Source organism: Micromys minutus (assembly GCF_963924665.1).
Source record: "Micromys minutus genome assembly, chromosome: 13".
Taxonomy (NCBI): domain Eukaryota; kingdom Metazoa; phylum Chordata; class Mammalia; order Rodentia; family Muridae; genus Micromys; species Micromys minutus.
In genome coordinates this window covers 42,081,379-42,108,592 of record NC_137982.1, presented here as the reverse complement: position 1 = coordinate 42,108,592, position 27,214 = coordinate 42,081,379, and the positions used below count along the sequence as shown (strand labels likewise).

The window sequence follows — 27,214 nt, the reverse complement described above, 5'->3', positions numbered from 1 at the left end:
AAAAAAAAATTACAAAGTTTTGAGAAGATAGACTATTAAATAATCATAATACAAATACCAGTGCATTGTGTTTTTGTAGTTCTGGCCAATAATTTAGCTGGAAGTTATAATGTATGGAAAATGGTTAACTGTAAGGCATCTATCATCCTTGTTTATGGAATTTAATCTAAATTATTAAAAATTGATTTATTATTGTATGTGCATATACATTTATTTCAGTTGCTAAGAGATTTTCAGTCTGAAAGAGATTTGAACATATTTCCCTTTCTTTGATAAGTGAATAAAACAGGATGATGAATAATTTTCAGTATAGTCAGCATTAAACCATGAGGCTGAGGGACTTGAACACAACCCCCTTTCTTTGTCTTATACTTGGTATGTGGGAAAGGCAGCAAGTCAAGCCACAATGCTTTTACATATCACACAACTTGCCTGTAAGACTTGCAAGTGCCAAGGATTGAATTCTAATTAATGGAGCTTCTGCAGCCACAAAAAAGCTCAGCTAAAAAAGACCATACCTCATTTGAAAGGAGACTGTGTAACAGAGCTGCAGGAACCTGGCTAGCACATGCAAGGAATCCAATTCATGGATACAATGACCCTGCAGCACTGAAATCCCCACAATGGCACAAAGTGGTGTCCATTTCCTTAAACAAATATATGACTGCATTCATTAGACATTTATGAATTAGCATCCAAAAACTATGTACACCAATCCTTGACGAGGTTGGATTCTAAGGTCTTTGAAAGCTAATAAACAGAGTGAAATTAAACAAACACAAATGTTCTCTGAACCTGTCACACTCAGAAGCCCACCTTCTACTATACCCCTAGTTGACAAAGCAGTTACATCTCCATTTCAACAGCTTTTAATTCCTCTTTGAAGATTCCCAAAGGAAAAATACATTTCTTTGGAAACAATACTGAGTGGTGATTACTATCATTGTTTCCACGGTTGTTGTGATTAATTCTTCAGACCTACTGACCATTAAGATCCTGAGGTAAATTGAGAAATGTAGAGAACATTAACTTTCTTGGAAGATTAAGAGATTTGTGAATTACAATGACGCAAACAGGCTTCTGGACAGCAACGTCCAGCTCACTTTTGTCAGAATGGAAAACATGTAAAACTCCAAGTGTTTATCATTGGATGAAGAGAGTGAAACATAGCACATCTTAAAACTTTGGTTGAAAACATCTGCAGTCTTTTCCATTAGCATATTACTATCAACAGAGTTTATTATAATGGGTTTGCTCGACATCTTTATAATTGAGAGGACTGGTGCTAGTGGTGGTGACATCAACATCTTTATCCACAGTTCTTTTGGCGCCTACAATATTCCTACATCCAATGACAAGGGGAAGAAAATCTCCACTCCAGTGTGGTAGAATGAATAAAAAGCTGACTTACCAAATTGCCAGTTCCTACCAATTTTTTATCTTCACCCAGTAGTTTTCTCTCAAGCTGTTCTATTGTCTCTGTTTGCTTTTTGATGGTTTCTACTAACTTGAAAACTTCGTGTTCAACCCTAAAAGGTAGGTATAATTCAATTAATTACACTGAGATAAACTATCAAATTAGAAAAAAAAAAAATCAAGAAACATTTGAATCCGAATCTGATTGTGTTTCTGATTAAATGGTTAGAAAATAGGTTATTTGGTAAATGTATCTTGTTTATGTTTGTGTTTGGTAGCTGTCTTAGTCAGGGTTTCTATTCCTGTACAAACATCATGACCAAGAAGCAAGTTGGGAAGGAAAGGGTTTATTCAGTTTACACTTCCACATTGCTGTTCATCACCAGAGGAAGTCAGAACAGAAACTCAAGCAGGTCAGGAAGCAGGAGCTGACGAAGAGGCCATGGAAGGATGCTACTTACTGGCTTGCTTCCCCTGGCTTGCTCAGCTTGCTTTCTTATAGAACCCAGGTCTACCAGCCCAGGATGGCACCACCCACAATGGGCTGGGCCCTCCTCCCTTGATCACTAGTTGAGAAAATGCCTTACAGCTGGATCTCATGGAGGCATTTCCTCACCTGAGGCTCCTTTCTCTGTGGTAACTCCAGGTTGTGTCAAGTTGACACAAAACCAGCCAGTACAGTAGCTAATGTGAAGACTGGAGTGTGGGAAATTAGACATTAGTTCTTAGTTTTGTTGGAGATTGAACTCCAGGATGTCAACCTTATAAATTCCCATCCTCTACCTCTGAGCTGCTTCCAAAATCCTAAATACACATTGCAAATAATTCACGGGAGACTTTTGTAGACTCTAAACAGATGCATGTATGTTGAAGGTTGTGTTTTCAGTGTTGCATGGCTCATCTGTATTATAACTACTCAGGTACTCCTATATACTACTTCATGTCGTACTTTTGCAGGTGTTCCTTTGACACGCTGTCACTGTGTTCAGCCTCTGTTGCTGGATGCTGTACTTCATGCAACTAACAGAAAGAGAAAGACAAGACACATTAATCTGCTCATCGACTCTCCGCGTGCTGAGACCTGACAGGAAGACAGCGGTCCACATCCTACCCGGCCATTCATGCTACATGCTACATGCTACATGCTACATTTATGTCCTTCCTCAGAGTTGAATGAATTGTTTGTTGCCACAAGGACCTTATGGCTCACAAAGTTAGTCTCACAGGTGAAGCTTGTTGACCCTCATCTTTATCTTTGCTTTTCAATTTGAATTTTTTTGAGAGTATCTTACTGTGTAGTCCAAGCTGACCTTGGACTCACTGTACTCCTCGTGTCCTCCGCCCCCCCCCCCCCCCCCCGCACACTGAGGTCAAGCTGTACATGTCATCACACTTGATGCTTGAAAGAAAAATTTTTAGAAACTTGGATTGACAAAGTTAGTGTTACAGGGAAAGCTGGAAGGTGTGCTTGTGGTGAGCATTTTTATTTTTATAGTCAAAGTGCCCCTTCATTAACTGTAATTTGAAAATTTCACACATATGTGTGGCTCATCTAGACCAGTGAAATACACTGGCCTCCCATCAGGTAACAGTGATGGTTTGTATTTGCTTGGCCTAGAGAGCAGCACTATTTGGAGGTGTGGCCATGTTGAGGTAGGTGTGGCCTTGTTGGAGTAGGTGTGGCCTTGTTGGAGTAGGTGTGGCCTTGTTGGAGTAGGTGTGTTCTTGTTGGAGTAGGTGTGGTCTTGCTGGATTAGGTCTGTCATTGTGGGCATGGGCTTTAAGAACCTACTCCTAGGGCCTGGAAGTCAGTATTCTACTACCAGCCTTCAGATGAAAATGTTGAACTCTCAGCTCTTCCTGTACCATGCCTGCCTGGATGCTGCCATGCTCCTACTTGAGGATAATGGGCTGAACCTCTGAACCTGTGAGCCAGCCCCAATTAAATGTTGTCCTTATAAAACTTGCCTTGTTCATGGTGTCTGTTCAAGTAGTAAAACCCTAAGACAGAAGCTGGTAGCAGGGACCAGGGTTTGACTGTGATAGGCCTGACCATGCTTTTCTTTGGAAGAATGTGGATTTGGGGATTTTTGAATTTGGGAAGTGGTAGAATACTTTAAATAGGGTTTAATGGAATATTCTAGCAGGACTATAAAAGACTTTGCTACTGAAAGTGATTTGAATTGTGTGGAAGAAGATTCAGTGGAGAATTGTTTTGTTTTGGTTTTTTTGGCATTTTAAACCTACTTAAAAATGGATATATTTTATTTACTTTTCAGATGTTATCGACTTTCCGGGTTCCCCTCCAATAAACCCCTATCCCATTCCCCTTCCTCCTGCTTCTGTGCGAGTGCCCCCCTACCCACCAACCCCCTCCCACCTCCCTGCCCTGATAATACCCTAAACTGCAGCATTGAGCCTTGGCAGGACCAAGGGCTTCTCTTCCCATTGATGCCCAGCAAGGCCATCATCCTCTGCTACATATGCAGCTGGAGCCATGGGTCAGTCCAGTTGTACTCTTTCTATACTGGTTTAGTCCCTGGGAACTCTGGTTGGTTGGGAATATAGTTCTTATCGGGTTGCAAACCCCTTTAGCTCCTTCAGTCCTTTCTCTTATTCCTCCACTAAGAACCCTGTTCTCAGCTCAATAGTTGGCTGGGAGCATCTGCCTCTGTATTTGATTTGTCATGATCTGGCAGAGCCTCTCAGGAGACAGCCATATCTGGCTCCTGTCAGCATGTACTTTTTGGTCTCAGCAATTTTGACTAGGAGGAAGTCAGATGTATGGAACAAAGGAGAGCTAACTAACCACATGGCAGACACAGAATAGTATAAACTGGTTAATAAAAGTTATCAACTAGTAGAGGAACAAACCTAGCTTATGGCTTAGGCATTTATTCATAAATAGTTACAAGCCTCTGAGTCATTATTCAGGACCTGGGGTTGGCAGTGGTTGGGGGAAAAGAACCTATGGCTACACAGGGGACAAATTAAACCGATACAGTGCACTTATATGCCACAATTTAATGTTTCTGCCCCAAAATGGCCTGCATGCACAGTAGAGGCCACAGGACATACTCTGGCTCAATGCAGACACCTTAAGTTCACATTACAACATTAGTACAATGCTGGGAACTCCAGGCTGCCTATTTGTGTCACAGTTTTATCCTTAGGACTCCCTGAACTGAACCGAGTCACCATCATAAGTCTTAGTATTTAAACAAATGGAGAATCAAGATTTTTACCTTATTAATATTATTCCTGAGATGCTGCAACTCTGTTTCTTGGGCTCTAAGGCGCAGTTCGAGTTGTTGCTTTTCTCTTTTGTATTTCTGTTCCGTTTCAGTCGGTTGTTTCTTCATTTTTTCATAGCAGCGATCAGCCTTCCTGCCTTGCACCTCTTGGTTCTCAGCTGATCTGCAAATTGGACATGCTGACATTAAAATTTCCTTTTGGTAAAGAGTAAATTCACTTTATTGTCCTACAGTGTTTTATATTATGTGCTTTTTCTTCACACTGTCATTCCTGCTTTCACAATTCAATCTCTAAAAAGCACATATGGACCAGAAAGGTCATAATTAAGGTGTATTTAGGGAATTGGCCGTCTCTGTTACTAGCAATTCTGTGACTATAGAAAACGATCTTTTAAATTATTCAGAAGAGTGAAAAGTTGAAAATTGTATACATTTTCTTGTTGCTGCTACTAAATTATTGCCTTTTAAAAATACTAATAATGAGCTTATTATTAACTTATTAATTATTAAGTTATTATTATAACTTAGAATTAACAGAAAAATAAAGTTTCTCATTGCTGTTTAGGAGAAAAACAGTATGCAAAATTGACTCATTGCTTTTTCAAAGGCACTATATGCTATACAAATTAAAATTATACACTTACACACACCACACTGAGATGGGGGGGAAGGAGAGGGAGGAGCAGGGGGAAGAAAGGAGAAGGAGGAAGAAGGAGGGGGAAGGAGGGAGAGATGGGAGGAGGGAGGGAGAGAGGGGGAGAAAGAGAAAAGATGAGAAATAAGTCAAACCACTGAAAACACACATTTGTAAAGGACACAGTCTTGTGCTCCAGTGTGATTCTAAAATTAAATACCCACCCTGAAATCATTCAGCCAACAAGTGGGCCAATGAACTTAATAGATATTTCTCAATATCCGTAAGGTAATACAGCATTTATATATTTCCCTAAACACTCTATAGTCTGCCCCGACTGCTCATTCCCACTTCTGCAGTGAGAGCGACCATACCCCGTATCAGTGAGATCTATTTCATGCTTCTGCAGTGAGAGCGACCATACCCCGCATCAGTGAGATCTAATTCCCACTTCTGCAGTGAGAGCAGCCATACCCCGCATCAGTGAGATCTATTTCATGCTTCTGCAGTGAGAGCGACCATACCCCGCATCAGTGAGATCTAATTCCCACTTCTGCAGTGAGAGCGACCATACCCCGCATCAGTGAGATCTCGCTGCTGCACTTCATTTTTGCATCTGAGTGGCAGTTCGGCCTTTTCTGTTTCTCGTGGCTTCTTCGGCACTACGCTACCTTGGCTTCTCTTTTTCTTACTTTTTTCGATAAGCAATTCTGAGTGACTTTGGTTACATTCTATTATCATTTTATATAAATTAACTGCATCCTGGATTTCCAGTGGTTTCCCAGAATCTGTGTCAGGAAAGAGTGGGTAGCAATTAAACACAGGGGCACTTTCTGTATGAACCTTTTTATATTCTGTCATTCATGGTATATGATTGCAGACCTGGTGCCTACAGTCGAGTGCATTATACTATATTTTCTGCTTTGAACGAACTGATTTCATTTAGCTTAAATCTGGTAGAGAAGACAAAGAAAACGACCGATATGGATTTAGATATGTGCTAAAGTAGAGTCTTAGGGTTCCACAGAATATCTTTTTCTACTGAACACAGGAAGATTCTCCGTAGGTAGAGATTGCCCTACCAGGAATAGAAAGGCTGAAGAGTAAACATCTGATCAGAAGGTGAAGAACATCCTAGCCAACCTAGACAGTGGGCTTGGGACTTTGCAGCAGTTCCTTTCTAGGCAAGGAGGAGAAAGAGACTCTGATCTGTGATACTATTACATGCAAACACAAAACACTACAAAAGATGTAAGAGCGGGAGACAGGAAACCGGCCTGGGACATGATGTGCTCATAGCAGTCAGTAACTCACAGCAGCTGTGGTTACCTGCGGAGACTTACACAAGTCTGAGTGAGGTAGATTCTATCAGGGATGAAGACCCATGTGTGCCACATTGTTTTCTGAGGAGCTCCTGACAGTTTAATGGTCGGAGAAGGAAGGGAGGGATTAATTTTCTGCAAGGGTATATCCACTAGAAAAGAGCATTGCCCTGTGCTTAAAAAAAAATCTATGCTCACTCAAGCAAACCTGATTGAAATGTAGTGGGTCTTATAAAAAGAAACATAGAAAGGAAACTTGCTGGGGAGAAGAGATCCAGAGAAAGTGGGAGGGTCATAAAGGACGATAGAAAAAGATGAACAAAATCAAAATAAATTACACACATGCAACAAATAGTCAAAGAAAAAAAAATAAAAATGTTTAAAAAGTGAAAACCAATATACACCAAATAAATGGTGAGATGGTGTAGTAGCTGTTCCTGGTTGTCTGCTTGACTATATCTGGAATGAACTACAATCTAGAATTGGAAGGCTCACCTGTGATCCTGATCTTGAGGTTGGGAGATACAAGTTTCTGACCTGGATCTTGTCATGGAGATCTTGAGGCATAGTGGCTATGAATCTCAGGAAACTAAGGCAAAGAGATCTCTGAGTTCAAGGTTATCTGGGACAAAGCAAGTCCCAAATCCAGGTGTGGTAGTACACAGCTACCTGAAGACCTACATATGAATATTGGAAGAAGGAAGGCTCTGACTGTTCACCTGCCTGCCTTGTGGGACTGAGCAACTTCTAGATCCTTGGGCTTCCATTCACAGCTGCTTTTGATCATTTCTGGGGAGTTGGACTACAGACTGCAAGTCATCAACAAATTACCTTACTATATAAAGACTACCATAAGTTCCATGACTCTAGAGAATCCTGACTAATACAGATGGTATGAAATTCTTATCTTTGATAAGTAAATAAGTCTTCCCAGCTGATGTCTAAGTTCCCTAGCCTAAGAGGTCATTCAGGCCAATACATATGAAAAAAACCAAACCAAACCAACCAACCAACCAAACAAACAAACAAACAAACAAAACGGTGCAGGTCAAACAATATAATTGCTCATAGAAGAGTGAACCTTGATCTTCAACTCTCATTCTGTACTACATTCAACTTCAAATGGATCAGAGACCTCAATATAAGATCTGGTACTGTATCCAAATCAGATACAGGTGAAAGTAGGGACCATGCCTGGGCATATTGGCATAGGGAAGGAATTTTGGAACAGGAGCCTGATAGCTTAGGTGTTAAAACCAAAAACTGATTAGTAGGATTTAATAAAACTAAAAAGTTTCTGTACAGCAAAGAACACTATCACTTCAGCAAAGAGAGAGATTACAGAATGAGAAAAATTATTAACCAGGGATATGGGGCTGGGGAGATGGGTCCATGGTTGTGACATGAGCTGCTCTTTTAAGGGTCCCAGGTTTGAGTCCCAGCACCCATATAGCAGCTAACAACCATGTGTAACTCCAGTTCCAGGGCATCCTGAACGTTTTTTCTGGCCATTCGGGAACATGAGGCACAGCTACATAGGCAAGAAAGACACTGACGCACATAAAATAAATTTTAATAAAAATGAGTTCTCAAAAGATGAAACCCAGAAGACCAGTAAACATTTTTCAATGTCTAACACAATTAGCTATCAGGGAAGTACAGGTTAAAACTACTTTGAATTTCATCTTACTTTGCTTAGAATGGTAACAACAACAAACCCAGGCATGGGTGTCAGAGGAAAGAACACTTATTTACCCCCGGGATGAAGGCAAACTGGTGCAGCCACTATGGAAATCAGTGTGGAAATTCCTCAAAACATTACAAGTAGAGCTTCCACGTGATTCAGCTGTACTATATGTCATACCATATCATATACCATATATCATGATACTATATCCTGCTACAGAGATAGAGTATCCAGTGTTCATCGTGTTCACAATAGCTAGGAAATGGAAAACAACTAAGATGTCCGTCAATCTATTAATTAATGGACAATCAAAAGGAGGTAAATGGAATATTACTCAACTATTAAGAAAGACAAAATCATGCAATTCCTAGGACAATGGAAGGGGCTGGAGACAATTTCTCTTGAGTGAGGTAACCCAGACTTACAAATACCACTCATTTTTCTACCACTGGTGGATTTGTATTTAAGTCTTCAAATATATGTGCTTCATTTGCAATGCCAAAAGGAGTCAGGAAATTATGGAAGAGTCATTGTAGGTGGAGAGACCTTCCACGATGGGCAGAAAGAAAGTGGAGGTATCAAGGTTTAAAGGATTAATGAAACAGGAAGGGTTAAGATGGGATGTGAGTGGTAGATCAGGGTAGAGGGGGTAATACAGGTAGCTAATAAAAGCACTATAGATATTATTAACACCTTTTATGGAAATATTTACGATGGTAGAAGCTTACACACACACACCCCCACAGACACGGGAGAGGGGGATGGGGAGAGAATGTATACATATTAAATGGAGTTCTCCTTTAACAGAACAACTGTTCCCCTACTAGATAGACACTGCAGGTTAATAAATATAAAGCCCAGTGCTAGAAACCGAGTGATATTTTAGAAATTGTTAGCCATTGAAGTCCCATAAACCACAAAATATTACAAGTCACTGCCAATGCTGCAGTTGTCCTGCAGCATTTGACAGTAAGATTTTTTTTTTTTTTTTTTTTTTTTTTTGCTGAAAACACTATGAGGTTGCATCATAGAACATGGAGAAATTAAGCTATTACAGGCTGGAAGATGAATCTCAATCAGCTGGCTTTCACAGTGCTGCAAGGCTATGCTTGCTTCCATGGGAGAACAGTAATCTTATCCACCTTGGATCCTGAGAGCTAAAGATATGCCCTGGGGTGTAATAGTTACACAGACACCATAGGAATGACTAATGACTCTCTGGTTGGATTTCAGCCTTATTCCATGAGATGAGACCCACAGCTGGTACCATTACTGAGCTAAGAACCTGCAGCTAGAAATTCAGAGGCCTTAGGAGAGAGCCTGTTATTACTCTGCTAACTCAACATAGTGCTAACTCTATTTAAAATTGAAGAGGACATCAGAAGAAGAGAATGCTCGTACACACAGGATGTTAATAATTTATATTACGAAACAGAAATGTGTATGAAAATGATGATAAAAGTAGTACAATCATTTCCAAAACTCTGATGAAATTTTTAACAGGATGAGAAAAAAAAAAGTTAGAATTCAGAAGGAATACAAATAGCCAAGGTAACCTCATGGAGCAGTGATAAGCTGATTTACAGCAAAGCTACAGAGCCATGGCAACAAGAACTGTGCCAGCACAGCAGGACACACTGGCAAGGACAGAGAGCTGTCCCCGAAATGGACCCAACCCCCTAGAGGCTTCTTACTTCTAACAGTTTCCAAAAATATGACTTAGTGAGAAGCCAATCTCTTCAAAAATGTGCAAGGAAAACAGTATGTTGACCTGCTTCCCTACGTCTCACACTACACTAAAAAACGTAAACAGATAACAGTTCGCATGGACAGGTCACATTCTGACTTAGAAGACTGCCTCCGTCCTATGCTAAAGGCCTTACATTTATGCAGTGGCCTTACCCTTATAGTTCATTTGAAGTTGGTTAACTATCATCAATATATTGTCATAATCAGGCAAGTCATAATCCTCAGAGAGCGATTCAGATAACGTGTCATTAATAGCATCCATGTATTTTAGAGCCTGTAAAATAAACAATATAATATTAGAAAGTCCTCACATACTTATACTACATGGTAAACTACCAAAACATCTCACCCATCTATCTTTGTATGATTCCAATTTTTATAGATATGAAAGAATCTAATTTTTCAAGGATTATCAATGGCTAGTCTTGGTCACTATTTGTAAGTTTCAATATAAATTTCACCAGATAACAAAAAATTCTAGATTTTTTCACTTTAATTTCTATCATGCATTTTTCACCCATATTTCATAATATATCACTTTATTTGCAAATTATAGAGTGAGACTCTGTTTTAAATTTACTTTACAATACCTTATTCTTTTCACCGGATGATTTATTATTCAGCCTACAAAGAAGACAAAAGTTTCTGTTCAACATTTAAATATGAAAAGAACAGATAATATTGAAAATTATTATATTTATAAAAAACACAAGTACTTGTTATTTCTCCTACTCAAAAATTCATAAATTATTTTAAATGCGATAAACTTCTACAAGTGAGATTCAGTAAAGTTGAAAGTAACATTAAAAACACATTTATTACTAAAACTAAATAATTAAATTCTGAGCAAACACCCTGAGAACAAATGCAACAAGAAAACATGATATTATTAGTTTTATTTTATGAAAAGAAATATGTTGACTTCTCTCTCTCTCTCTCTCTCTCTCTCTCTCTCTCTCTCTCTCTCTAATTGAATGGTTTATGTATTTACATTTCAAATGTTATCCCCTTTCCCTGTTCCCCCCCTCACCTTACCCCCTCTCTATCCCACCCCCCTGCTTCTATGAAGATACTCCCCCTCCCACCCACCCACTCCCATCTCACCACCCTGGCATTCCTCTCCACTGGGAAGCTGAGCCTTCACAGGACCAGGAGCTTCTTTTCCTATTGATGCCAGACAATGCCATCCTCTGCTACATATGCAGCTGGAGCCATGGGTCTCCCCATGTGTACTCTTTGGTTGGTGTTTTAGTCCATGGGAGCTCTGGGGATGTCTGGTTGGTTGATGTTGTTCTTCCTATGAGGTTGCAAAACCCTTCAGCTCCTTCAGTCTTTTCTCCATAAAAATAAATCTTTATGGATGTTAACCATAATTAAAAAATAATTCCTTAAAGAAGGAAAATCCTCTTGTAGTGAAGATAGGAGTTAGTTTATTTGAGACCTTCACTGCAATCTAAACTTTGTTTAATTCTTCACAATGGTTATAAGGGAAATGGCAGTAATTTATAAGTGAAAGGAGTAGGCTAAGAAAAACGAAAACACTTAACTAAGTATATATAGAATATCAGTGGCCGACTGAATTCAAACCCAAGAATGCTGGCTACAGGTTTCTTATTGCTTTGCAAACACTGTATCTGTCTTCAAATATTTTAGTTCAAACAATGGTGGATAAAGTTAAACTATTGTTATATTTCTGGCTATAATTATAAGTAATTTTCTTAATTCCAAATATTTTTAAAAATAAAAAACTAAATATAAAGGCATTTTTAGAAGTCAAATTCAATAAAGAAATTATTTGTTTTTCTAAAGACATTTCTCAACTAGTGAATTTATTCAAGTATTTTCACCTGCAGTAAACGAATACCTATGGAGTGTAAGAGGCGTGCCAATAAAACTGTTAATTAAAGTAAATAGTATACTTTTATATAATTACACTTTAGAACATCATAATCCAAAAGCAATGACCCATGCTGCATTACTTTGTACTAAACAGTTACAAGTCTTCCATTTTTTTTTCTGCAGAAAATCCACAGCTATCAGATTGATGTAGCTGATACTTTTCAGTATCCTATAAAATGATAGATACGTAGCTATGCTAGATATGGCAAAGGAACAGATGAATTATTAGGGTGTATTTGCTACGACTCATGCATTTGCATGTTTTTATTAGAGAAAGATCTAAAAATAGTGCAGATAGTTTTAATTTTAGATAATCACTTTAATGTTAGATTATTGCATTTCTGAGCCAATTCAGAAAGAATTCACTAGTTGCTACAAATATAGAGTAAAGGACTCTTATTCTGCTACAAATCCTTAAAGGCAGCATATAAACTCTTCTAACCTTTGGATATGAAGATCCAGTTAAACTCAGTAAAAATACTGTCTGCACTGGGTGATTTGCAGCAGCAAGGGAACATGGTCTGAAAATGTCCACTAATCAACTTTAAAGGTGAAGAAGAAACTGTCGAGGCTGGACAGATGGCTCATCAGTCAAGAACAGATAATTCTGTTTCAGGGGTTCAGATTCTGGTTCCCAGCACCTAGTATCAGGGGGCTCACAACTACCTGTAACTACCGCTCTAAAAGGTCTGACCTTGAGTACCTTCACTCACAATACACACCTCTAAGAGATACACTCACTTAATTAGATTAATCAAACCTTATTAAAATGGCTCATTGGTTTAGAGTACATACTGCTTTTGCACAGGACCTGAGTTCAGTACTCAGCACCACATCAAGCAGTTCACAACTGCTTGTAAATCCAGCTCCAGGTAAGACTGGACTTAAATGAAATAGTTAAAGTCACAGGAAACATTCACCATGAAAGAAAAGGGCAGAGAAGCATCTTGAGAATGGAGTCTTACTTTTATGGCTATTTACTATTATGTACAGTTGAAGATGACCACACTGTTCTTAGTTATCTATTTACCCTCTCTTTCATAATGATCTGACTTTGGGAAGATGGAGTGCAATAGTATATTTATTCATTTAGGGCTGAGCATTTTGTAGTCTCATTCTCTGCACCAGAGTCCTAGGCCAAAGGATGTAACATAGATGTTCTAGTTAATGCTGAGCTCTCCACAGTCCCTTACTTTCTGCACATTGACAAGATGTGTCTCTCTATGTTAATTACAATGTACTGCAAGTAGAGACTTTTATGGTAACTGAAAGATAGACTAATCTACAGGCATAGAAAGAAGTCACTAGTTAATGCCAGTGTAATAGCATGTCCATTTGGCAGAATAAGAGTTGTAGGCTATTCTCTAGGGCATCTAACCTGTCTACCCATAGTTCCTTGGTTCTAGTAATGGTGCCAAGCATGTCCATCTCAGTAGACCTGAAACCTGAGTGGAATTCTGTTTGGTTACTTTCATAACATTTATGCCATTAGTACACCAATGGGCATGTCTTACCATGGCAGCCATTATTGCTTTAGCTCTCATAGTTTGGAGCTTGATAAAAATGAAAGATTACATTTTCAATCAAACTTTGGTAGCATTCATGGAGCCTTCCAGAACTGTGAAAAGAGGCTATTATGGATGACGCTTACAGGTCAGTATCAGCTCAATTTCTCCATATTTTATGACCCAAACATATGCTGTCATCATTAAGACATCAATAATGATGTAATATTGGAACTTAAAAGTTGAGGTTTACTAATAGCTGTTTACTTGGATTTAAGAACTGCTCAATAGGAAGTTCATGCCTGGTATGTAGATTGTCCTAAAGCTATTTCTATTTTGATGCTAATTCACATCCCCAAGAAGGGCTGCCTAGTCATATACTCATGAGGTAACTTCATTTGAACCTTCCCATTTTAAATGGTAGACTAAAGGTGAGAACCGGTGATTGGGCAGGGTAAGGGAGGTGGAGAGAGAGGGTCAGAGGTCAGAGGACAGAGGAGGAAGAGGAGAGAAGTTCCAAGATGGACATTGGGAAGGATTAATTAGATCTATGTGGGCTTAAATGGCGTTAAGTAGCTATGAACATTTTAAGGATTTTATAGGTGTAATACCTCATATAGAAGGGCAGTTTGTATCTTTGGTATTTGATGTAATCTTATTGTGTAGAGGGTTTGTGAATTGAGAATTGAATATATAAACCTGTATGAAAGCTATCAGGCCTTAGAGTTGTGTTTGGGTTGGGATTTGGTGTAGAGAAACAACCATACTAGAAGCAGTGCCTGCAGAATAAGCCTGCAGTGCCGATAAAGAGATAAGCAAACCAGTTTTTGATATTTGCTGTAACACTGGTACTGTAAACCTAGTCAACTCTTCCTATCCAGAGTGGTTTTAGACCCTAGAGGAGAACTTACTGATGTTCTGGATTTGGTTTAATGTTTGTATTATGGTAACTGGGTTCCCAAAATTGCACAAGAATCCATATGTAAGATCCTGAGGGTCCGTGTCCACAGTTAGTTCTCATTAGTAAATAAAGTTGCCAGCAGCCAATGGCTGGGCAGAGAGACAGAGGCAGGACTTTAGGATTCATGAGCAAGGGAGAAGAAGAAAGAAGAATCTCCATGCCTGAAAGGGAGTAAGATCTAAGCTTGAGAGCTGCAGAAGAGGGAACATGCCAACCATGTAAGAACCACAAAAGAGTACCCCCCCACTGCGTCCACAATAGCAAAGATAGAATATAGATTTTAGTAAGTAATAACTCAGGAGTATTGGAGGGGAGGTGTAACCAATGTGGAAGTTTAGGAGTGGCCCAGCATATTAAATATATCAAGGCATATTAAATATAAGGCTGTGTGTGTGTGTGTGTGTGTGTGTGTGTTTGCAATCCAGAACACTGCAACAGTAGGAAGGAATTTGTGCTGCCACCACTGGGGCAATTATAGTGGATCAATCAATTACCACAACATACTACTGCTTTTTCCCCTAAACTAATATTCATGTTTATTCTGAATACTTATAGCCACTGAAAAATGTAGCTGTCATCTCTGATCAAAGAATCTTCTATTTCAATAGCTAGAAGTTACTGTAGAGAACCGCAACTATTCAAAATGCAGAGAGTAAGTGTTATGGTTGAGTTTAATGCAAAAGTGTGACAAGTTAGACTCAGAGTAGGGAGCATCACGTGAGGCAGTATCCTGATTGGCCTTGACTGATGAAGGAAGGCCCACTCTCATTTTGGATAACACTTTGATAAGAGACCAGATAAAAATAGGGTACTTCAGAGGGAAGTTTAGTCTAGCTCTTTGATTACTTCATCTTCCCTCTGGCCACTGAACGGATCTTCCCTTTGTTGTTGCTAATGTTATTCCTTCAAGGATAGTAGAACCAGCGAGTTTCTAAGCTTCTCCATGGGACTATTGATCCTCAGAAACTTTCTGGGATCCAATGCTAGACCAGGGCTACTGAAGCAACCCACCTTGTAAACTTGGTGACTACTGGTCATTGCTCCCCAGCGAGGAGCAGGTGTTCTGAGATGACTCCAACGACTAAGGCATGTAAGCCTCATAGCACCAGGTAAGTATTTGAGTTGTGATTTGGCTATCATTATTTTAAAGGTCAATAAATCTGCACATACATCAAAATGTGTATGTGTGTGTGTGTGTGTGTGTGTGTGTGTGTGTGTGTTTTCAGTTTCTCTACAAAACCATGACTAAAATAAATGCCGACCCCTGATTGATGGATATACGGTATAACCCCTACATTAAAGACACAAAGCAAATTGTAGAAGAAGGGCCTGACGATTGTCAGATCAAGAGGATAAGATGCAGGCTGACATGTCTTGGAAGCTTCATTCATAATATCTCAACAAGATTGCCCAAACTGGACCTGCGAAATGACCATAGCAGTGGCCATGCTGGAGTGAAGGTGATCAGAAGCTACTGTGCCTAAGTGAAGAGCTACTGGCAATCGGAGATGACTGAGCGACAGCGAATCGATTTCCTCTAAGACAAAGCTCCCTCTCTAAGACACAGTCCCAGTCCCATGCCGTAGACTGTAGACACATGTGCATGTGAGCAGCACTAACGGGACTCTGCGATATACACACATAACAGTGATATTTATGAAGAAGACGTACATCGGTGGAGTTGGGAGAGGTTGGAGAAGTTGGAGCAGGGCGAAGGAGAGAAAGGAAAGGAAATACATACAATATTCATGTAGAACTCAAAAAAACCTTAAAGCAAAAAAAGGGGGGGCATCTAATTTTAGGGCAGTTTCCACTAAGCAACTATAAGTATTCAAAGTAATTATTTGTATTAAAATATGAATTCCATAGTAAGAATAAAAATGCATAAAATGGGCTACATTTACAAACTGAGCTTATTTTACATGTACAGGAAGACACTGTAGAAATATAATGTGCTTCATAAGAAAATATGTTCACAAAGTGAGTTGCATTAATTAACTAATTAATTAATTAGCAGTATCTTGTACCTAGACAAAATGTCATTATTTTAGTCCCTATGGGCTAAATTCAACCATTTACTTGTAGTTTTTGTTCTGCCAGCTGTTTTTTGCAGTGTTGGGTATTTAAACCCAGGGCCCATTCCACTTAAGCGGCATACCACCGAACTATAGTCTAGCCCTTGAAAGGCTTTGATTTAAAACCAAGCACCCACACTATTCAATTGTTATCTGTAACTGATTTTGGACTACAGCAACAGAGAGTTTAATGCCAACAAAGACTAAAATACTTATTAACTGGTTGGTTACAGAAAAATACCCCCTTTGTGGTTTGTTTAGTGCACTGTGTATGTTTCTTCCCTTATTCCTGTGAGAAAAGTACCCAACAGAGAATACTTTGGGAAGGAAGGGTTTAGGGCTGATCCAGGGTTCATAGCAGCTTGTGTTCTCTCCTTTATTCAGTCTAGAACTCCAGCCCATTGAGCACTGTTGCCCACAGTAATGGTGGCTTTCTCATAATCTTTCTCAAACAGGCCCATGGGCTTTGTCGTTTTGCTATTATGCACAAATCCTGTCACGCTGACAAAACAACTACAGGTGCCCCATTCCTTGTCAACATGACACCCAAACACGTGTCTGTTAAGTTAGAATCATTTTTCCAATACCAACCAAAGATTTGACCGTGGAGGTCAAACTGTGGAGATAAAAGATATAGAAACAGGAATACCTGCGAAAAATTTATTTATCTAAACGTGCTTGTCAAACAAACAAACAAACAAACAAAACAGAAAAACAAACAAACAAAAAGTATTTGCAAACTCCAGCTAACAATACTGCATGAGAAATTATATTCCTGCCATTATCCTTCAAATACATCAGTTGTCAGTATAATGGGAAACAGTGGTATCTCATTATATTTTGATGTTAGGGCAAGGCTTAACATCCCCAGTAAAAGCTTAGATTTGTTAAGCATGAACACTGGGCCGAGGGAGAATTAGATACTTTGGACAATAACAATGATACACTATTAAATATTACCACACTTACCCAACATGCTTTTTTTGGGTAACAGGACATTGATGGTTATGAGCCGTCCCACAATGCATTTGTTGGATGGAACTATTTCTTACACCAGTATCAGAGATAGCAGCTGTGTTATCACCACCAGCAGCAGCAGTGTTGCCATAAGATGGCTTTTCCACTGTGTGCATCTTCTTGCTGAGTCCTGTTTTCCTCTTTTGCTTAAACTGCAAGGAAAATTTGCTACTAAGAATATTGACAGTTTTTTAACAAAAATTATTTTCTTCTACTTTGTTACTTAACCCAGTTCCATTTTCATAATTTGAATGAACAAGACCTGCTTCCATGGGTAGCTAGTGTTGTCACTACAGTATTCTTCACCTCAGTTTTCTTTTCAATCACTGCTTTCTTTGTAAAATAGTCACTGTGAGACTCATCTGTGAAGAGAGACACATGTGTCCCCTTTTATTTTCACTAGCAAGACTGCACATTGAGATTGATTTAGAGACTGTTCTGTTGTGTGGCTCTTGTTACAAGTGATTGTTTTAACCTCAGTTAATATTTTATTCACTATACTTGGAAGGTGGATAGAAAGCCCAATTATGATCCAGGCATAAAGTACACATTAACCTTCATGCATGTTCTCCTCTAGTGGATTTGTGTTCAGTTGCATAATATTTCCCATTTTAATTGCCCTTGTGTGGCCAACAGTCTCTCCTTTACACTTGAGAAAAGGCTGGAAGTACAGACATCACATCTGTCTCAGTCCTTACTTGGTTTTGGTTCCTGAGGGATTTTCTTTTTGAAAGATATAATTATGAACATTAATTTGATTTGATTTTTCTTAAGTTCATTGTTAATTTTTTTAAAAACAAATTCACAATCAATTTAATTTAAAATAAAAACAAATTTAGCCTTTGAGTAATCATGGACATGAAGAAATTAAGGCACTAATTGAAATTCATCTTCTAAGCTTCATCCTATATTTGATCTGCTCCCCAAGCACTGACAAGCACTTCAAACTGACAAGAATTTGCCATAGCCTAAGTCAGAATTCCAACATGAGCAGTGATCTAAACTCTTTACAATTTTGGAATGAACTTAATTCACTTTGTGAAATTTACCAAAATCAAATTAAATTGCTTTAATAGTGTATGAAGGTTTTTTTTGTTTAAAAAATCTATACAATGTCTTAAGTAGTGAACATTCACAATGAATTTAAACCATGTATCCAAATTTCCATACATGGAGGTAGGCAAGTTTTAATCTATTTAGGAACCTGCTGCATGACATTTGATCAAATTGTGAGCTGTGTACTGAAAAAGAAAAACAAACAAGCAAAAAACCACCTGTTTCTAGTTGTGGTGTGCGGCTCAGACCTTAGCACCCACCATTGATCCCAAACGATGAAGGTAAAGTTAGTTTGTAGAAGGAAGCACCCATGTTTGAAAGTGATGTCTAACTAAGCAGCAGACAAAGTGACAAATCAGAGAAAGATTTGACAGAATGGGATGTTCCCAACTCTCACAAGAACAGAGGGGAAAGGGAAACTAGGGTAGCACAGAGAAGGAGGGAGGCAGTTTTATGGGCAGAGTTTTACAGACAGGTTGAGAAGGGGAAAAGCTAAACACAGGTGAAGATAGAAAGAGACAGAATGAGAAGGAACCAGAAGATTACAACAGATTGCTAGAGTTAGTTTCAGGCTAAGAAGAGCAGAAAAAAATAATCAGAGGCCAAAAGAGAAGCCAGATTGGATCAGTTAAGAGGAGTTTGAGTCAGAACAGCTGAGTTGAACCAGCCAGCCAGAGAGATTAGAAAGAACTAGAAAGGCTGAGCTTATTCAGCAGCAAGTCTCATAGAGGATGAAAAAATTCTAGGTCTAGATAAGATGGAGACTAGAAACTTCTATGGCCAGGACTAGGTTAGCAGGCCAAGACAGTAAACCCCCAAGAGGACAATTACATCAGCAAAGTCAACTTAGCCTCAAAGAAAATCAAGTTTATGATCATTGTAAATAGTAAGATTTCAATGCATACTATCAAGCCTTTAAAAAAATCAAGTACTGACAAAAATATATTCATATATTTTTACACTAAGATGCTTACAGTAATTTCTACATGTATCTCTGTTATTTTTTAAAATAAACTTGTAAGAAAAAAATCAAGTTTCTGCACTGTTCAGATCACACACCATGATACTCCTTTGGATCACTATGAGGTAGCTGAATGAGTTCCGTCTACGTATTCCCACATCTACTCCAGTTAGCAGAATATAATGTTGGGTAAGAATCCCTAACTTTCTACACAGGGATGAAGTACATTAGGATGGCATTCGTTATAACCAAACATCAACCACCCTTTTCTGGAAGGTGTCCTTTTCTTATACTAGGTAGCAGGATAAGAACTGACCTTATGACTCAGTGCTTTCCTACAATGTAAATGTTGAAGTCAGTTGCAAGAAGGAAAAACTACATTTTATGACATTGCAGATACTAAATGTCAATAGGAATCAATAAAATTTTACCTGATAGGAATTATTATCTGGACTACAAACATAACTTGCTATTACTTTATTTTGCCAGGCAGTATATACATGGGATACAAAGATTCTATTCAAAATTTTCCACTCATTTCAAAAGAAAAATTTTATAAAACTTGCACAAATATCCTAATTTCTGTATGTAGTTCATCATTTTACTAATTAAATTTTAAACATAGATGATAAAATGTAGTGAACTATAAAATGCTATCCTACTTGGTCTATGCTGCATAATTAAGCAAATACATTGAATGAGAATTTTAAAATTAGAGAATTACACACCAGTGGCTGACTCTTCTCACTGCCTCTTTCCCTGTTCTGGTTTCTGGATGGCACATATAAGTTCAGGTTTTCTAAAAATACAAACATTTAAAACAAAGTATGAAGAAAGGTCCAATAAAACAACTATCTTCATAACAACACAGAAGAGCAAGATGGCGCAGTAGATGAAGGTACTTGCTGCCAGTACTGATGACCCAGTGGAAGGAGGAAACTGGCTCCTTCAAGACACACACATGTGCCCCTGTCACCCCCCATATTCCATAAATAAATGGACAAATAAATAGGTATAAAAATTAAAATCAAAGTTTTATTTTCAAAAGAAATTGTTTAAACTTATCATCACTTGATATTATTACCTTTTCTTGGGTATATATTTGTCATCAAATATTGAAAATGACCAAACCCATCAGTATTTTACTTGGGCAGACATGACACTATTATGTTCAGAAACAGAATGGTATCAATGAACCAACTCTCAAAGACAACATTTTTTAAATCCCACAGAAACATTAAAACTTGCCATGAACACCATTTTCTCTCTCAGCACTGATGCTTATACAACCTGCTGACCCATCAGACGTCCTCTCCCTTTCCCTCTTTTATCTGTGACTACGATACCTCATCCATCTGAAAACACTGTCCACGAGTCTTTGAAGCTTCTTTCCTTGAGACTCATCTACGGAGGGAAGTCATCACTGACTGTGGCAATTTTACCCTATTAGAGAAGTATCTCTTTTGCATTCTTTACCATCTTATCAACTTTTTTTTTTTTGGTCACTCTGATACTTGAAATTTAAACTAGTGTTGCATGCCTACTTCTTCTGTTACTAGACTGGGGGAGGGGAGAGACTTTAACATTCTTTCCACACACATGATCACGAGTTTCTGTTTCATTTTCCTAGCACTTCTCATACTTCATGTGTGTCTGATTCATTTTCCTGTTTGCACTGCTCTTCACTATAGCTCAATATTACTCAGATGCACAAGTGTTTTGAAACAGATTTAAAGTGACATTCCCATTTGCAGGCTAGGCTGTGCTTGATAGCAAGCTTATTACCATCTGAGTTCTATTTGAACTCTCTGTATATGTAATAAATAATTCTCACTGGCTTGTGGCATATACCAGGGCTCCTGACCTGAATAATTACTCCACCAGATTGCTTTGAACTAAATAGAGTTCTGACCTTTCATTTGTCCATTTTCCACATTTTCTCCTCTCTGATCTGCAATCTTTGGTAAATGAACAACATCTTCCTGTGCAAGAGGCTCAGTGATGATCTGTTGAAATCATTTTAATGAGAAGCATTTTAATGAAGATCTCTCATGCATCACTGGAAAAGGCAGCTTACTTTCTTATTTCAAAGCAACAACACTGGAAAATCAGGGATGATTTTAAACTCAAACTGTTGAGTAGAGTGTCTCACAAGGTTGTCTACATCAAGGTGATTTATTTTCATGTAGTTATAGATTACCACACAAACCAAGCCGGAGGAAACATATTTATTGATGGCATATTTCAACAACAAACTGTTTGGGAGATAAAATTATATGTTGTTTATCTCTGGAAAAGATTATGAGTATAATATTTAAAATGTAAATTTAAAAGATTTTAACATATGTTATATAATATAATGTATAATATTGACATTTTAACACATATATGTTGGAGTGATGTTTTTGTATACTTTGTTAAGATATGTATCTTTTCATCCTTGCCTTCCTAAGGTATCTTCTGATTGGTTAAAACAAACAGCCTGTGTCCTATAGCAAAAGGCAGAATAGTAATGTGGCTCTTCCAGACAAAGAGCAGAACTCTGGGAAAGAGAGAGACACAGAAAATTTGCTACCAAGACATGGAGGAAGTCATATGTATAAAACTGAGGACAGGTAACCACCCACATAGCGGAACTTAGATTAGTAAAATGGGATAATTTAGTTATGAGAGAGAAGCCAAGGCCAAGGTAAGGCCAAAAGCTATTAAATAAATATACGTTTGTGTCAGTATTTGGGGCTCGGACGGGCGTAGAAAGGTTCATGGTTTTGTGTGTGTGTGTGTGTGTGTGTGTGTGTGTGTGTGTGTTTGTGTGTGTGTAATAGATACATGCTAAAATCTTTACAGTCATTTGGCAATGACTTGGTCAGAGTCCTTGACAAGATAGAAAAATCAGTGAGCTGCCAACAGCTGTAAGTCACTTTACATGCTTAATATGAAGAAAGCACAAAGGGTTAGGACAAAGACCACCAATGTAGCTTGTAGCTTATTTGGAAGTTGGAATAGAATGTCTTTTCTGCCTCCCAAACTCCTCCCCCTCCCTTTTAGTCCCTTCCTTTTCTACTGAAACCCAGATTCCCAGAAAGCTCCCATGCTTTCTTTTCTTCTTCTGTGACCCACTGACTTTAATAAAGTTACTTGCCTGAGTGTATGTGGGCAGTTAGTTACTGAGGCAAGGGCCCAGTATAAATAAATATACTCTAGCTATACCCATGAAGCAAATGACACTCCTTCCTAATCAATTGTCAACTGCCAATAATGTCATGTCTATAATGAAGGTAACCAACCACTTTTGAATTGGATTTTGGCTCACTCAATAGGAAGGTACTCATACCTGATCTGTAAGCCTGGTCAAGAGTCCATTGCTAGAGAGATAATATGTATTAGGGAAACCTTCTGATTTGCTAAGTGGTTATATTTTCAATCTGTCTTTTCTAAAAAGCCAAATATTTGTGAATCTCTGTTTCCATCTGCTTGAAGTGTCATCAACCTAGATATCGGTGTGGCTGATATGTTCTGATTCATCAACACACAGCTTAAACTGCATATGGCTATCTGCTCTGATCATAGAATTCTATTCCAACTTCCAAATAAGCTACAAGCTACATTGGTGGTCTTTGTCCTAACCCTTTGTGCTTTCTTCATATTAAGCATGTAAAGTGACTTACAGCTGTTGGCAGCTCACTGATTTTTCTATCTTGTCAAGGACTCTGACCAACTTGGTGTACGATTTCTATCATAAAGTGGATATGCAGTAGACATTTATTTAACGTCAATATATTCCATCATATTCAGGATCACTCCAAGGAGAGTTAGAATGTAGCATGTGCTATTAAATGTTTTTCACAAAAATGAGAACTCGGTACACTAAGTACATCAATATGAGTTATCCATATGTACAAAATGTACATATAATATACAAAAGATAATTAACAATACTTTAATATTTGCCAATTTAAAACCTTATCTATTTATTTTAATTATTCTATTTATCACTGAAATTAAGATAAGTCAGAGAGCTACGCTCACCCCCAAATTTCCCCATATGCAAATTTCCCTGTATGTTAATTAGCACCACAGTAGATATATGAGCCAGCTTCCTTCATCAATGGACAGATAAAAGTCATCTAGAGATTATTAAAAAAAAGAATTAAACTTTTATGTTTTGGAAATACTGACTGGTAACCTGGAAATAGAAATCTTAACCGACTGGGAATAATCATCTTTAACACCGATAGAACAGTAAGGGCATCGTACCTATCCTCTTCACAATCTCAAATGCTAGCATCTAGGATCTGTTTTTGCTGGTAAAATGTCTATAGAAGAAGAAGGAGGGCTTGAGTCAGTATCCACACAACAGGCAAGCATGGCAGCAAGTTTCTTTGGAGTCCTGGGACCATCCTAGCCAACTGATGATATCCAATTCAGCGAGAGACCCTGTCTCAATGAATACACTACTGTATGTGACTTATTCACCCCTAGAAATTGTGATCTCAGAGACACACTGCTGAATCAGTTCACCCTTTGCAGCTTTTTTCGAGCTCTGGCTGGCTGGTTCCACTTATTTGTTCTGGCACAAACTCCTCTCCAAGCTAATAGATTTAACGTGGCTTCTCTCAGCTTCTCACAGAATTGCTTTGTTTGGACTCAAACTACCTATGGTAATTTCTTTTAATCTTCTGACTCCTGATTCTCTGGCTTCAACTGTCTCTGCTAACCTGCATGGAACGGCATAAAATCATGAACAAACTTACCTCTACTACAACTCCCTACTGACTCTCTCCCTGCTCTACTCTTAATGTATCTGTTGTGGATCTGACATGCTGCCTGGAGAAACCTGCCAAGTATGATGACATCAAGAAGGTAGTGAAGCAGGCAGCCAAGGGCCCACTAAAGGGCATCCTGGCTACAATGAGGACCAGGTCGTATCCTGAGACTTCAACAGAAACTCCCATTCTTCCACCTTTGATGCTGGAGCTGGCATTGTTCTCAATGGCAACTTTGTGAATCTCATTTCCTGGTATGACAATGAATACAGCTACAGCAAAAGGCCGGTGAACCTCATGGCCTACATGGCCTCTAAGGAGTAAGAAACCCCGGACCATCTATCCCCAGCAAAGACACTGAGAGCAAGAGAGAGGCCCTCAGTTGCTGAGGAGTCCCAGGCCCCCAACACTGAGCATCTCCCTCACAGTTTCCATCCCAGACCCCATAATAACAGGAGGGGCCTAGGGAGCCCTTCTTACTCTCTTGAATATATCAATAAAGTTCTTCTGTACCCCAAATATTTCTCTACAGTGTAAAATAATAGAATAAACACCCAGACATTGACCTTTAACTTATGTGCAAGTGCATCAGCCACACGTTTGTATCCTCTCTTCTCTCCTTCTTCCTATTTCTCTTTCTTTCTCTCCACATCACATCCTCCACCAATAGAAAACATTAATATTTTTTTAAATACATATTTATATCTGAACTATTGCTCATGCTATTAAATTTATTTATTAGGGGTTCAACTAATATTTAGAAAGAAATTTGATAAGAAATGAAAAGATGATGTTTAGTCTTAAATGCATACAGACTAAAATATTTTTAAAATAACAATGGGCTAAATATTTTAATACTAAATATTGAAATATGATCAACTGTCCTACAATATAATCTGATATTTAATTTTATTTGCATATGTTATCTTGTTAAAACTACATTAAAACTTTCCATTTAAATTATTACATACTAGTGATTGAACACGTTCATGGCCATCACGATTTTGTTTATCTTCTGGTGATGTCTCTTCCTTGCATGATCCTGCTGACAAATGTACATATTTAAGTAAGATAAAATTACAACTAAATGGCAGATAAGATGAACATATTTTACTAAAATAGAAATAATTAAAGGTAGATATAAGAACTATATTTTTATTTGTATAGGTTATTTATAGGTTTAATTATACATAATCTTTAGCTGATTTAACTTTTTTGTAAGTATTTTTATTAGTTTTCAAAAGTAGTTGATTGGAGCGACACTCTACTACAATCTAAATAGTTAAAATAGTATAAGTTATATGGAGATAATGTGGAATAACTTCATGAATAGGTAGAAAAACAAATTTGACTACGGTGTGATAGTATTTATTTCTATTTCTTTTAAAACTTTTTAAAAACTTTTTACTTCATATATGTAAACTGTAAGATTTTACTCTTATTTATGTCTGTATATGTATATCTGTCTCACTCTTGAAACATCATGAAGAAGGGCATACAGGGTCTAGCTTTCTCTAGACCAGTGGTTCTCAACCTGTGGGCCATGGACCATTTAGGTACCACATGTCAAATATCCTGTATATCGGATATTTATATCATCTGATATTTATGTCATTTACATTATTATATTATGATTTGTAACAGTAGAAAAATTAACAATTGTGAAGTAGCAACAAAGTAATTTTATGGTTGGAGGTCACCACAATACGAGGAACTGTATTAAGGGGTTACAGCATTAGGAAGGTTGAGAATCACTGCCCTTCACAATATAATCATCCAATGTAAAAGCTCTTTAAGCTTGGGTATAACACTCAGGGGCATTTCTGGGTCAAAGTTTGAAAGTTTTCTGCATTTCTCTTGCAAGGCATTTCCAAATGCCAAAGAGCTGTATAGTAAGACTCATCACAGCACAGGTTCCCACTTCTCTGTACCAATTTTGTGTATGAGTTAACTTTCTCATTGCTGAAGTAAACAATAAAATCTGATAACAGGCAACTAAAGGAAAGAAGAAACATTTATTCCTGCTCATGGCTTGAGGGGTATATTCAGTCTTGGCAAGGAAACATGATTGTTGAAGTTGTAATCCTGGTCACGTCTCTACCCAGTGATGAACAGATCATACACTTAAGCTTGCTTATGAAGGATAACACACTCCCGAAACACAGCATACTCATTCCTGGTGTCTGAGAGTCACTGAACTCTGCAACATCCTGACCATTCACTTCCATGCCTCTTCTCTGTGCCTCACTATGCCTAGTACTCTGCCGATATTATATTGCTGAGTGATTTCCTTAATGAGTCAACCCTTCAGTGGCACACTCAATTGATTAGGTAACTGAATTAGACTTGAATCTTAATACCCCACTTTTGCTTTAAATTATGATATAAAAAATAGTTCAGTAAATTTGTTTACTAGAATATATTTAAAGGCCTCCTACTGTAAACAAACATTCTATCAAAGGGTACCATCCAATGTTAACGAATACCTTGTTTTTCACCACTTGTCACATTTTCTTTTCTCTGATATTCACTTGCAGCTAAGTGATCTACATTGCTTCTATGTGGAAGACATTCAGAAACAGCCTGGAAAAATAATTTTGAAAATGAGTTGCACAAAATCTATTTCTTCTACAAGGTCAGAATTTCTCATTATAAAAGGCTAGATATCAAAGGAAGCATTTACTGGACTCTACATTATTTGAACAAAGAACCTAATATCGGTACCTAAATCAAGAATATGTCTGATCTTCATATAACCAAAACAAAACTTGGATTAGGAAAATCAAACTTAGAAGACCAGCAGAAGCATTTTTTTTATAGAATAGTAGGTGTCAAAGATATATTAAAGAAAAAAATATGAAATTATCTTTGAAACATCAGATAATTTATGTTAGTATTTAAGACTAAAAAAC

General features: G+C 38.0%; 1 protein-coding gene across 1 annotated transcript in view; it reads right to left on the bottom strand.

Moving 5' to 3' along the window:
- The window catches only part of LOC308429190 (uncharacterized protein), a gene marked incomplete at both ends in the record, with an annotated part of 112,292 nt that extends 87,651 nt beyond the window's left edge, over window positions 1-24,641 (bottom strand). Inside the window, 7 exons of the mRNA XM_080927935.1 lie at window positions 1,412-1,529; window positions 2,366-2,436; window positions 4,662-4,833; window positions 5,879-6,092; window positions 10,216-10,336; window positions 17,555-17,671; window positions 24,447-24,641. Coding sequence (XP_080784061.1) covers window positions 1,412-1,529; window positions 2,366-2,436; window positions 4,662-4,833; window positions 5,879-6,092; window positions 10,216-10,336; window positions 17,555-17,671; window positions 24,447-24,641 — 1,008 coding nt within the window. The remainder of the gene's footprint in view (window positions 1-1,411; window positions 1,530-2,365; window positions 2,437-4,661; window positions 4,834-5,878; window positions 6,093-10,215; window positions 10,337-17,554; window positions 17,672-24,446) is intronic.
- Between the last annotated feature and the right edge of the window lie 2,573 nt (window positions 24,642-27,214).